A 13,253-nucleotide genomic window follows, 5' to 3' on the forward strand; every position below is an offset into this window, starting at 1 on the left:
GTGTCGTTTGTGTTTGGTGTGCTGCACTGCATGACTAACGTGCTAGTGAGAAAGGTGCAGAAGAGATTTTCTTTCTCTTTTAATGTTTTGTTGCTGGCGTCAACTGAGGTGGACAGTCTGCGTGTTGTGTTGCAGAAGTTTGAAATGAATGATTAAAAACCTGACGAAGCTGGTGATTTCTTTGGCCGTGTTACAACAATAATTGTCACCTTAAAGCAGGGGTGGGCAAACTATTCCACGAAGGGCCGCAGTGGGTGCGGGTTTTTGTTGCAACCCATTAAGAGGACACCTTTTCACCAATCTGAAGTGCAATCAGTCGACTGCTGGCAGGTGCTTCTCATTTCTGCTGAAACCTCATTGGATAAACTATTTAAACTCTCTGTGCTGGGTCAGTTGGAACAAAGACCAGGACCCACTGCGGCCCTCGAGGACGGGTTTGCCCACCCCTGCCTTAAAGGGTACCACAGACAGGAAAACATGTAGTTCTTAAAAGATAAATGCTAGTACAAGTTATAATAATTTGATTTTAAAACCCCTCTTAATGTTTTCATTTGAATAAAATTGGTAAAATTTGAAAAAAAAAAAAAAAAACTAGTCGCTTGCCATTGTTGACCTCGCAGGGCGGTGACGTCAAATGGCCACGCTGCCGTACTTCACAGTGTCACTCATTAACTATGTAATGTAGTGATTTAAATACACCACAAGCTGTCAATGGCGAGTTTTAATTTTTAATAAGAGATCAAGCCAATGAGTGAGTTTTGTCCCTTGGCTGACGCCGTAGTTTCCTGTTTAGTGCGGGGCCATTGTGACTTACGTTCATTTGAGTGTTGTCTTCACCACATACAAGACTCCTGATAATGGCTCCCAGAATCGTAGTTTGTATATTGTGACTAAATATTGCCATCCAGTGTATTTGTTGAGCTAAATGAGTTGCTAAAATGTTTAGCGTTTGACCAAAGTCTGAGTAAGTTTTATATGTATTTTGTATACCTATTATGATTGTCAATTTGTGAATGCCAGTTCTCTCTGCACAGTTGCGTTGGGGTGGCTCAGTGGAAGAGTAGCAGCCTCCCAACCCAGAGGTTGTGGGTTCGATGCTCTGCCCTGATGAACCTGTCTAAGTGGCCTTGAGCTGTCTAAGTGGCCTTTTCTTTTAGTGAACATTATTTTTTTGAGAGATATGAATATTATTTTTGTTGTATTTTAACTAAATGATAATTATGTTTGTTGTGGAGGAGTTGCCAAAGCTTATGCCAATAAACGGCACGGTCTGAGCTATGAATCTGAACGCCTGTGTCCACACGCCTTTCTCTGCCTCTTAGATCTCAATGTGCAAAATGATATGAATAGCCAGCAACCAAACTAAGTTTAATACATTTATTCGTTTTCCGTGTCGCTTAATCACCGGGAAGCAAACGGCAGGATGATCAACAATCTGGACATCTGCTTTTACGTGACAAAAATAAGGTAAGACGTTATTAGACGCCATTAGAGGTCTCGGTAGAGGCAAACGATTTCGTGTGTCGTGATGCACGGCACCGGGCTATCAGCAAAAAATAATCAAACTGCTTTGTTTCACTGTATACCCTAATCAAAAGACAGCTTTGGTTGCTATCTATCTCCATAATAATATTAGAATAAGTTGGATCACACAATAGTTTACCAAGATCTGCAAACAGTTTTTGACATCAAACACTCTCCTGCTCCGTCACTAGAGTAGGGGAGTGCCGTCACTAGCGAACTTGACACACGAACGTTACTCATCTCATCCCGTTTTTCCTGTTCATATTTCTTTTGTTGTCCATCTCATTAATGTTCCACACGGGTTCAAATTGGAAGGGCAGAACCGATGACATATTAATGTAGTTAAAGAGTGTCAGTGTGGAAGTCCGGCAGTCTACCCATTTGACGTCACCGCCGTGCAACGTCAACAACAATGGCGACTTAGTAGTTAAAATAATTTTACAAATTTTATTAAAACGAAAACATTAAGAGGGATTTTAACTCTGATTCCAAAATTCTAATTCCAAAAGACTAAGACAAATATTATAATGGCTGCCACAAAACAACAGTGTTTGCAAGTATGAATAAACTTAGTTAAAAAAAAACAAACAACTCCCGAAATACATACCCAAACTCGTTAAAAAGGTCACAAATCAACGCATCCACGTTTAGTTTTGGTACTGTTGGTACTCACATTGGGTTGCGACAGAGGGGAAAGATTACAGTTTAGCACACTGATAGCTAGGACTCAGTGATGTGCTGTCAGGGGAGGCAGAGCCTCACCTGTCATCATGACAAAAAATAATTATAACAACAAATTTATATTAATATTTGTCCACTGATCTTTATGTATGACTAATTTTGAACATTTTTAATAGTCAAAATCGCTGAATTTGCCTATTTCCTGTTCAAATAAAGAAATGAAACGAGAGGTGAGGCAGCAACGAGTAAAGCCTCACCTCTGAATGCGCAATTCATCACAAACTGGGTTGATACATGCAATTGGAGCGTGTGGGTTGCCGTATATCTGCATGTCGCCATTATAATGTTTGCAGATACGTTTATTTTACCCGAGTTTCCACAGTCTGGCTAATGTCTTTAACCCTTAAAGTTTAATGTTCGTTAGTGACATATTTAGTTTTGCTGATGGGAAATAAAACCGCAGTGAAAAGGCTCAGGTTGCGGCAGATAGTACTCTGCCGCACTGAAGGGGGGCGTACGTGAGCTAACAGGTACTTGGCGCCAGGCAAGTCAAGTGCAGTGCTGCGGGCCGTTTTGTATTTTGCTACGTCAGACTCCCAAAATGGAAGAGGATTGTATATCTAAGCTTAAAAGTTTCTCAAAATTGGACTTTCATTCAAAAGGGGGTGCGATTAACACTGGTAGGACCAACGCCGGAGCTAAAAGGTTTGCTTCAAACTACGGGACAGAAGATAACTCGCTCTTTTCAAACGGAGAGTGGTGCAGCCGAAAAGACTGGCTATGTGGCTGTCCTTCGAAAAATCGCCTAACCCTAACCCTAACCCTAACCACAAACAGTTTTCATTTCAATCTTCTAAGAAAGAGATTAGATTAAAAAAAAAATACAATAGAATATTTAAAAACTACATTTTGGCCTTATATAAAATATTCTTTGTTCTTCTTTTCATGCTTTTTGTTGATACATCTGTTTTAAATTGATTAAAGTATCAGAATTAAAACTTTTAAAAACTGAATATTTCACTAAATGTCAAAATTGAAATCTGTGGTTTTGTACACCACTTTTTACTCTCATTTATGTTGCATGAATTATAAAATTGTGACGGCCAACACATGGAGGGTGTAGAGCAAATGCATATTATTTTCTAACTTTTACGTATCTGTAATATGTACCGTGTGTTCGTGTTGTGTGAAGAATGCTGATGAGATATTAAAGAACCAGTAGCCAATTGAATAAGCTACCCTTTTTGGTTTATATATTTGAAAATCTGACACTAAACGAGTCAGTGCCACACCAACCATGAACCTCACCGCACTTCACTGCGAGGACTTAACTCCGACTTCTTGGCGTGGAGAGTAATTTGATGTATAATACATGTTTTGGGATCGTTATTTTGAGATTTAGGGGGTATTTAAGAGTATTTAAAGGGTTCATTCAGATTTTTGCGGAAATTCGGGTTACGTTGCAAGTGTAGGAACGGAACTCGTTCCTAACCCAGGGACTAGGGTTGGGGTCACATATTTTTTAAATCGTGGGAATAAGGGTAAATACAGATATTGTAGACATTCATTGATGTCACTTTGTCATTCTTCGCGTAAAGCCTTATCAGAGGGGGCCGAGCTTCATTTAGTAATTGCCGAAGACGGCACACGTGCATGTCAGATTTAAGCTTGGATTTACTTACGATAACTACGAAAGCTGTACCACATACAAACAGGTAGGATTGTCTCAGGAGTGATTTGTTTGAGGATTCAAGGTAAATATTATATTTTTCGTACCATGCATGCGTGATAGCATTGAAGCATTTATTCGCAGGAATTTTCTTCTTTGTTTACACATTGAGGCGGCTAATTTTCATAACTGACTAGCCTCATAGTTAACTTTTACCCAAAGATTCGAGACTGTTTTACCTCCATATCTATGAAGAATTCGGGGATTTAAGCATTTATTCAGAAGAATTTTTGCCAGAAAATCTTCTTTTACGCCAGTTGGCCACTAGCCTCAATCATTAACATAGTAGCATTGTACTTCGTCAATATACGTAAAATAAACGCTAACTGCATGGTTTCTTTGCTTTTAATCAAGAATTGAGACTGTTTTACGTCCATATCTATGAATAATTTGGGGATTTAAGCATTTATTCACAAGAATTTTCGCCAGAAATGCTTTTTTTACGACAGGCAGCCGCTGGCCTCATTCGCTAACATAGTAGCATTGTACTTCATTAATATACGTAAAATAAACGCTAACTGCACGGTTTCTTTGCTTTTAACCAAGAATCGAGACTGTTTTACGTCCATATCTATGAAGAATTCGGGGATTTAAGCATTTATTCACAAGAATTTTCGCCAGAAAAGCTTTGTTTATGCCAGGCGGCCGCTAGTCTCATTCGCTAACAGTATATAGTGTATAATGATAATAAAGGGCTAATCTATTCTGTAATAAGTTGTGATTGTATATAGAATTTATTAATAATCAATTTACATATTATTTATAATTGATTCTGCATGTTTTTCCCAAGTATTAAATTTATGATGTTAAATTGAGTGATTTAATAGCTGTTGAAAAAAAAAAAAGTTGCTATTTTGGTCAAAAACTTACATGATATGTTAAATATTGCTATTGATCCTGAAAATATAGGTGATTATCTCTGCATTCGGGGATTTTTGTGCATCTAGTGTAAAATCTGAGACTTTTATAGCCATTTTAAGTTGTGTTATACTCATATAGGAAATAATTAATCGGGATTTTATAAGGGAACGACTTTGAATTTTTTGATGTCACTGCTCATGGAGACTCATATATGGCTAAGGTAGGTGCCTGTTTTGGTTTTAGGTCGGTAGCAGCTTTGGTTTTGAATTTGAAGTTTTTGAAAATAGGCCCCCTACGAATCGGCCACGTTTCCCGTGTCAGGTCAATAGGTTATGAAGTCTATGATTGATATCATGAAAAAATAAATATCAAATGAAATAAATGCATCAACCCAAGATGCAGCGGAGTGGTCGATGTTTACATTCGGAATGTTGATTTAAGACACGTTAAATTCTGAGACATTTCCACTCTACGGCAACATGAATTTTTCAAATCCAGCGTATGGACCAGATGTGTGAGGCCTCAACAGAGAAGAATGTGGTGGTCAAATTCAAAACGGGTTTGTATTTCTTAAAGAAATGAAATAACAAAACTTTTTTCTTTTTTAATCTGATCTGTTTAGTTTTTCTTATGTATTCATAAATGAGTGTTGCAGATATAGCCTTTGGGATCTATTTGCAGTCTCTGGGTAAGTTTAATAGGGCTTACGCAGGTTTTGACAGTTAAATTGTATAACAAGAAGGCCTTTTGCTGATGTCATTACTTGCAAACTTTGAACCATTCTAATTAGAGCTAGGTTTCGTGGACTGATTCATGCACTGTTGCTTAAAAATATAATTACAAGAGGGCTCTAAGATTCAAAGTACTGAGAGGTTAGCCAATTAGGTATGCCGCAGCATGTCAAAGCAACTTGGCTCGCTTGTTACTGTATGCCTCATCTGTTAATCGTTCAATGATAGCATGCTTGTCTTAGGTAGTTTAGCTCTGTTCAACTTCTTCCATTGAAGTTAAGAGAATTGATTAGGAAAATGGTTTGGTTTCAACATTGTGCAGAGCAGTTTTGGTCAACAATCACGATAACGAAAATATTTCGTAGACGAACAAATTTTTCATTATGATGAAATCACAATGACGGGCTAAAAACGCAGCTTGGGAAACTAGAACATTGCGAGACAAATTGTCGAATGTTCACAATGCTTGATACTTTCATATTGTACGTTGAGTACGTCAGCTTGCATCGTAGCAGTGTTGGGGTCCTGTCACTCATGTGGGATGTGCCTCTCCCTCATTCTCCTCACTGGAGTTTAGATGTATCTCAAGCTAGGTTGCGCTCCATCTTGCTTGTTTGGAAACACAGTGAGATTTGTTTTCTTATCTTGACAAAAAAGAATATACAATGTTGCTGTAGCCTTTAAAGGTCAGTGCTGATTGATCATCTGATGCTAATGTAACTCATAGCATTAACGTAGCATTCGCGTTAGCATTAGCTTCAGAATGGCGAGCGTTCTCGTAAAACACTGCGCAGTCTAAAGTGCCTATGACAGCAAAAAACATGTTTGTTTCATATTTCACACGGTATTTTATGCTCCTGAATGAAATGGACTGCTTGTACTGGACTGTCTCAGAAAATTAGAATACACAATATTCTAATTTTTTGAGACAGTCCTGTGTATATATACAGGACTGTCTCAGGAAATTAGAATACACAATATTCTAATTTCCTGACTGTCTCAGGGCTGTCTCAAAAAATTAGAATATTGTGTATTCTAATTTTCTGAGACAGTCCAGTATGTGTGTGGAAGCGATCGATTTATATGTTAATTTTTTTAATCCCGTGCCATGAAAATGTCCTGGATTGAGGAGGAATGCTAATGTGACGTCGTCACCCGGGTCAGCATCTCACAATACAGCATTGCTTTATAGCAAGCAGATGGACTGCAGATCCAGCTGATTTTGCTGATTAATTCGTTTATTTTTCGCATCACGCCAGCCAAATGTGCTGCTGAGTTTTGTTGCTGCACCAGGGAGAGGCGTGCGAGCCTTTTTTGGTTTAAAAAATTCCCATTCACCGCGAGGACTGGCCAAAACAAGTCTGACAACTGTGGGACCATTGGACTTATGAGGAAGTGAATAAAGTGAGTTTTGTATTATGCCAAATACTGCGATCATGACACATATTTTAATAGGGAGGTGGCTTGCATTTTGTGGCTGAAAATGCTTCCTGTCCACCGAGAAGACCACTCGGCCGACCACTTGAGGCTTGTCGCAGCCACGCGCTCCTCCGACATCGGCCGGTTTGTTGGCAGTCATTCTCAAGCTGCTTCCCCAGCAAACAAGCTCTCCTGCCCGCAGCAGGGCAACGGCGAGCTGTAACTTGCTCAACGCCGCGGGGGTTGTCGATCACCGAAGACAATCGACAACCCTGCCGCCGTATTAGATGATCCGGTGTAGTTTTGTGTGATTTTTCACCTTGAAAGGTAAGAATAAGACTTGGAAACGCCGCTCGGTCGGCTAGCGGTCACGCTCCTGATTTGTCTACGCTCTCCGAAGCCGGGGCAGGGAAATGACAAAAGCCTGACTAACTCCGTTGGCATAAATTATCGTTCGGGTGGTGCAAGAAGTCAACAGTTGTGACCATTATGGAGCAATTTTACCATGTCGTACTGAATAAATGCATTTTTAATATTTCATATTCCATTTAGCACAAGACTGTGATTTGTCATGACCATACCATTTATTTCGCAATTGGAGAAAATACTTAGATAAAAAGAATATCTTGTAAAAACATTGGCGTAGAAAGATTGAAACAATGACATTCTACTGCTTTCTTCGTCGCATTTTCCTCGTTCTGAATAATTCCCTCTCAATGGGCTGAATTCTAAATCAGCTGAAATCGTGACCCTGCAATGTCATCCTTTAGCTGAGACCGCTAGAGCGTTATAATGACAGGCGTGGCTAAACGGCAGATTAAGAGACTCGTCATCTGCAAATTGCCAAATTGTTGTATATAGTCGAATCATCTGAAAATATGATTCTAATTCACATAGTAATGCTATTTAAGATTTTGTTATGCTGTCACAGGCACTCTAAGGCAGAGCCACTTGGCTATTTTAGTCAATAAGTCTAGAGGATGTTAAACATTCGAACAGTTTTTTTTTTTACATACAGTTCATGGCTTCTAGGTATGTTTAATTGAAAAAGATGTACTGCTTTTTCTACTAAATGTATTAACATCACAAAGTTGGCATTGTCCTTGATGCTACAACATGTTCTCATCTATGTTCAATCAAAATTGTGGGAAACTTTTATTTATTTTTGGATTAAACTTTCTTTTTTCAGTAACTGTCGACTAAAACTAGACAACATTTGTATGAGATTTCGTCGAATAAAACAAGACAAAGACAAAAACATTTTAAAATCACTAAAATATGACTAAGACTAAGAAGTATTTTCGTACAAAAGACTAAGACAAAAATTAAAAGGGCTGTCAAAACCAACACTGTGTTTAACTAAAAAACAACACTCCGTTTAACTATCTATTCTGAATCGTCCTTAAAGAAGGAGTAAAGCAAAACAAAAAAGTACACACATTTTAAGACTTTTTTCAAGTGGAAAGTGTAGTGGGACTACCTGTTTGCAGAATTCTGGTTGAGTTGGTCCATGCAACTCCACACAGCACCAGCATTCTTGTTGATTTCAGTTACCCCAATGTCCCCAACGTGGCTAGATTCCTTCCTCCTCAATAGGTCATTCATCTTAAGTGATGGAAGGAATAATAAAATGTAAATTGGTTCAGTTTTACTATATTCTTGTACTAGAGTTTATTAGGACTGAATTTTCTACTACCAAACTGCTTTTGCAATCCTCACCTTTGCCCCGACAGCCTTGCCTAGATTAATAGCATTTTTCAACCTCTGTTGACCTCCAGAAGAAGGAGAATCCAAGGAGCCGACACTCAGGTTAGTGTTAGGGGACGCTTGGGTTCGCTTGGTCGTCGGCTGGCCTAGCCTGGTGGTCTGAGGACTCTGTTGCTGGGCAACAGTATTCTCAAACATGCTTTGATCAACTGTGGATAGAAAGGGAAGGAGTAAAGAACATCTATATGCATGGCGTATTCAGAATGTAGAGTACAATATAAATTGATTGGTGTCAAGCTCAAAGTCTGAACAACACGTCTATGATATCCTCTGGCCGGATGCACAGTCAGCCATTTGTAGAGAGGTAATAATATTGTTAAGATTCAAGTTGGAACTACACATGGAAAGAGTTACAATGCCCGGTAGATGATTTGTTGAAGAACAAGATGACATGATGACGGGTGCCCTTAGTGTACGGTACAACATCAAAATCATAATGGCACAATGGTTTGGGAATCCATCTTGCAATTGAAAACAAATATGTTGTGAGAGAACACATGCACATGGTGAAATATTGAAAATGAAGCAGGAATGGAAAAACTGCACAACACATATTGAGGTGAAACTCAGGTGCTATTCAATTCACTCGAGGTGTAAGATCTTACCTCAGGGAGAGAAATGTTGCTCGGAAAGCAGGTAATAAAACACAAAGCGATCATATTTCAGACCATTTGAACCTCTCGGAGTAAAACATATTGGGCTATTTTTGTTTAATCGCAGAAATGCCTCGGACTCATGATGTATTGAGAAACAGGTGAGGGAGCCTTAATGACTTTGAGTGCAGTCTGGCACCAAGCACATACACATGTCAGAGTGATACATTGTCTTGGCCAGATAAAAGGAGGGAAAAATATCCCCATTTGGATCTCAGACGGACTCTCAAAATCTGGCCAAGCAGGTATAACCTTGAAACTAGCCTGCATGTATGAGAATTTGACTGTACTTACCGTCCCCAGATATCGCCAAAAGCATATTAGCCAAAAGGGCCAGCCCAATACAGTTCAAGGAGATAAGAAATAAGAGACGAATAGAAAACCCATTTATCACATGCGTGCACACTTACTCATAGAATTAATCAGATTGCAATGTGTTACAGCACAATACAAAAGATGTGAGAAAGCAAAAAGTGATCAATAAGTGGAAACCACAAATTCAAGGAATTTTTTTACGAGTAAGTTTTTCAAAAGCAAACCAATTAGTCAATTTGGTTCCAACAGTTCATAAAAATTCAACATTTTTCACAACATTCATATTGTCGCTGAATAGTAATCTTCCATCAAGGTCATTTAGTCATTCGATCATAAAGAAAAAAAGCATGGAATAGATTTCAGTGCTATTTGTATCTGCAGAAGATATCACAGCACGTAACTTACAAAACCATCCGTGTTTTTTAAAAATCATTCACTCTCGTATTATTTATATGAAAAAATAGTTTTTGAAGAGTGTCAAGTTACACTGCAGTAGTTCTGTAAAATGTGCTCAGTTTTAACACAGTCGTTGCAACAAGTACGTAGGTTTGCATAAGGACGGTAGGGACATAACACTACCAACTTTTCAGGGTGCTCAAATTGTCCCCACCAACTTTTAAGCAAGGTAATTTAGATAGAATTGACCCTACCATTATTAAGTGAATTATTTTCATTATGTTTAGAGTTACATTTACCCCTTTTCACTTGCTGAATGTGCCAGTCCATTTTCCCCCTCAAATGCATGTTTGATTGGCTGATGACTAGAACCTACCCACACCCCCCTCACACATGCACGCTCACACAACCCGACAGAAAATATTACATGTCAACATGCCGCCTCTAAAGTGGAGGGATATTAGAAGTTTCTTTCGTCTAGCAGCAGCAGTCTCTGTAAGTAATGTCAATGTTGCGGAGGTGGGGAACACACCACAAATTTCGCAGCTCAAAGTCCGACTTGCATCAAAGTTAGCATAACATTTGTGAACTTGCTAACCAGCAAAACTCAGAGAGAAGTTCCTGTACCTCTACTGTTAACGATAATTAAAACCGAGAAATGTAGTGAACTCAGCTGGAAACTATAGAACCAGAAAAAACGTGAGCAAGAAGCTGCTCAGTAGAGGCGTGCGAAATTTCCGATTCTTAGATTATTCGCGATTCGGCCGTGGAAGATTGGGAACGATTCACAAACATCCAAATTCCAATTATTGAATTATACCAGGTAAAGCGGAAATAAAACACAGTCAGCGAGGTCTTCAGGACGCAATGAGGAACGGACCAAGAGTAAATATCATGTTGAACTCATGTCGCTAGATAAAAAAAAAAACAATAATACTGACTGCGGCCGACAGCCGCTACAAACAATGCCCAGTTGCTAGTTGCTACAAACATATGGCTAGGGTAGATATCACATATATGTACAATAGCAGTGCAATGGTTTGCGGTTCAAAGCCGAACTGTACGGTTCGCCCTGTATGGTTCAGTGAGCCTTTATGAACCGCGCCTTTTTGTTTTTTTAAGTAATTTATTCCGAACGCTTGTGGAATGAATTGGTCGAGTTCTGTGTGCCTGTGTACACAGAAGCACAGTGAAGCACAGCTGTGGAGAAATTCCCGCCCCGCAAGTAAATATTCAATCGCTTTAAAGCACCTGTGTAATAGGAGCCGAGTAACGCCCTCTCGAACGAAGTGAAAGTGAAACAAGAAAGAAAACAGAAAAAGTTATGGTGAGCGGAGGAGTGGAGAGACCGAATTTTGAGGAAGCACCGGCTTCTTTTAAATCTGCGGTGTGGCAACATTTCGGTTTCCCCGTGGACTACAATGCGGAGGGAGAGAAAATATAACACAGCAGGCACAGGTCAGGCCCCTTCACTTGCAAGTTGAGGAGGACGTCACTCTGTAAATTTCAAAGGACTGTCTGGATGTGGATGGCACTCCTTTTAAATGGTGAGAGAAGGAAGAGGGCAAGTTCCCCTATTTGGCAAAAGTTGCTCAAAGGTACTTCTGTGTCCCAGGAACCTCTGTTCCAAGGGAAAGAGTTTTCTCCACTGCAGGGGACATTGTCAGTGCATGCCGCTCTCGCCTTGCTCCAGAAAATGTCGACAGGCTTGTGTTTTTGCAGAAGAATCTCAAACAAACAAAAGAAATAATAATCTAAATAATAGCTATTATCTATCGACAGTATCTAACTGTAACTGATGTTGCACTTTTGACTTTACATAGCCTTTACTGTACAGAAGTATTTGTTACTTGAAATCAGGCAGTATTTTTATCTATTTGTTGCTTATATGACTGTGTCAGTTCACTCAGTAGTTCAAGTTAATGTGCAATTGTTCTTTTGAAGTTATCTTTACTACTGTGTGTGTATTTCAGTAGTCAATCACCACACTAGCCCCCCTCCAAAAAATAGTTAAGAGCCATTTTAACAGTTGAAAATGTTGACATCTTAAGTGTTTATTTCATTTTCTTAAAAGTAAAGTAAAGGCAGTCTTTTGAAAAGTCAGACTTGTTTTTTTTTTTTAAATGCAAAACGCAAACCGAAACCGAACAGAAGCAGTGATCCCAAAACCGAGGTTCAAACCGAACCGTGGGCTAACTGAACCGTTGCACCCCTAATGTAGAACTAGATGCGAAATGACAGACCTGCCGGCGCTACTAAACAGCCGCCATCTTAAAGCAGTAGACTTCTCCAGAAGGCTCTGTTTAGCGAACCTAATTACTTTTTATCTAATATACCCCTAATTCGGCAAAATCTTGACTTGACTCTATCTTTAAATGATGAAACAGGTTTAAAACTTTGACATGTCGAAAGTAGACAGAAGGGAAATTATGGAATAACAGGAGCAATTTTAACAACATTAACAGTTGATTCACAACATTACATTGACCTATGTCTCGCGAGCCATATAGGGCTCTTTTGATGAGCGCATATGGCTCTCTGCCAACCCGTCATCTTAAATGTGGTACCCGCCGGCTCGCTTGACATGAACCAGCTATGATGAGCTGATGGCGCTTTCGCACATTAATCTGGGACACTTCAACTGTGCTCGCAATAATATGCTTCAAGTCGGGTCACACGGAGATGGGCGAGATCGCTTGGTGCGTTAAATCACCAATCGGCCACACCCGACTTGATGCCGAGCGAACTGGAGTATATAATAAATACATACCTGAAAATTAAACCACAAAAGGGAACCACGTGATATCCCAAGTCACAAAGGCGTGCTTTCGTGACTTTTTGGACTGTCAAATTGAGCGAGACTCACGAAACAACCACCCAGAGAGGCTCTGCCTGTCTCTGCCACTGTTACGCAAACGTCCCCTTGGTCGTCCCAGATTGTGGTTTCTGCTTCCAGGAAATATACGTGGCACCACACCATGTTTCGATTTGTTCTTTTCCTTGTGGTGAATGCACAACTGCACAACGATCATAACAACCCAAGCAATCATGTTAGACTTTCTTTGTCGTTTTCGCCAGATTTATTTCAATCGCAACTTGGCGACAGCTCGTAAAAGCACAGCGTGACAACCCTCTGCCTCCCGTGTAATGCATTCAAATGCGTTAACGAAAGAAACA

At 39.6% G+C, this 13,253-nt stretch overlaps 1 protein-coding gene across 5 annotated transcripts in view; it reads right to left on the minus strand.

Annotated features, from left to right (window-relative positions):
* LOC130918728 (carboxyl-terminal PDZ ligand of neuronal nitric oxide synthase protein-like) overlaps positions 1-13,253 on the minus strand; it is a 216,019-nt gene that overhangs the window by 14,183 nt on the left and 188,583 nt on the right. For all 5 annotated transcript variants that reach the window (XM_057840699.1, XM_057840698.1, XM_057840700.1 and 2 more), the window contains 2 exons: positions 8,665-8,861; positions 8,426-8,550 (listed from right to left, as the gene is read on the minus strand). In XM_057840699.1, coding sequence (XP_057696682.1) covers positions 8,426-8,550; positions 8,665-8,861 — 322 coding nt within the window. The remainder of the gene's footprint in view (positions 1-8,425; positions 8,551-8,664; positions 8,862-13,253) is intronic.

Source organism: Corythoichthys intestinalis, chromosome 7 (assembly GCF_030265065.1).
Source record: "Corythoichthys intestinalis isolate RoL2023-P3 chromosome 7, ASM3026506v1, whole genome shotgun sequence".
NCBI classification, from domain to species: Eukaryota; Metazoa; Chordata; class Actinopteri; order Syngnathiformes; family Syngnathidae; genus Corythoichthys; species Corythoichthys intestinalis.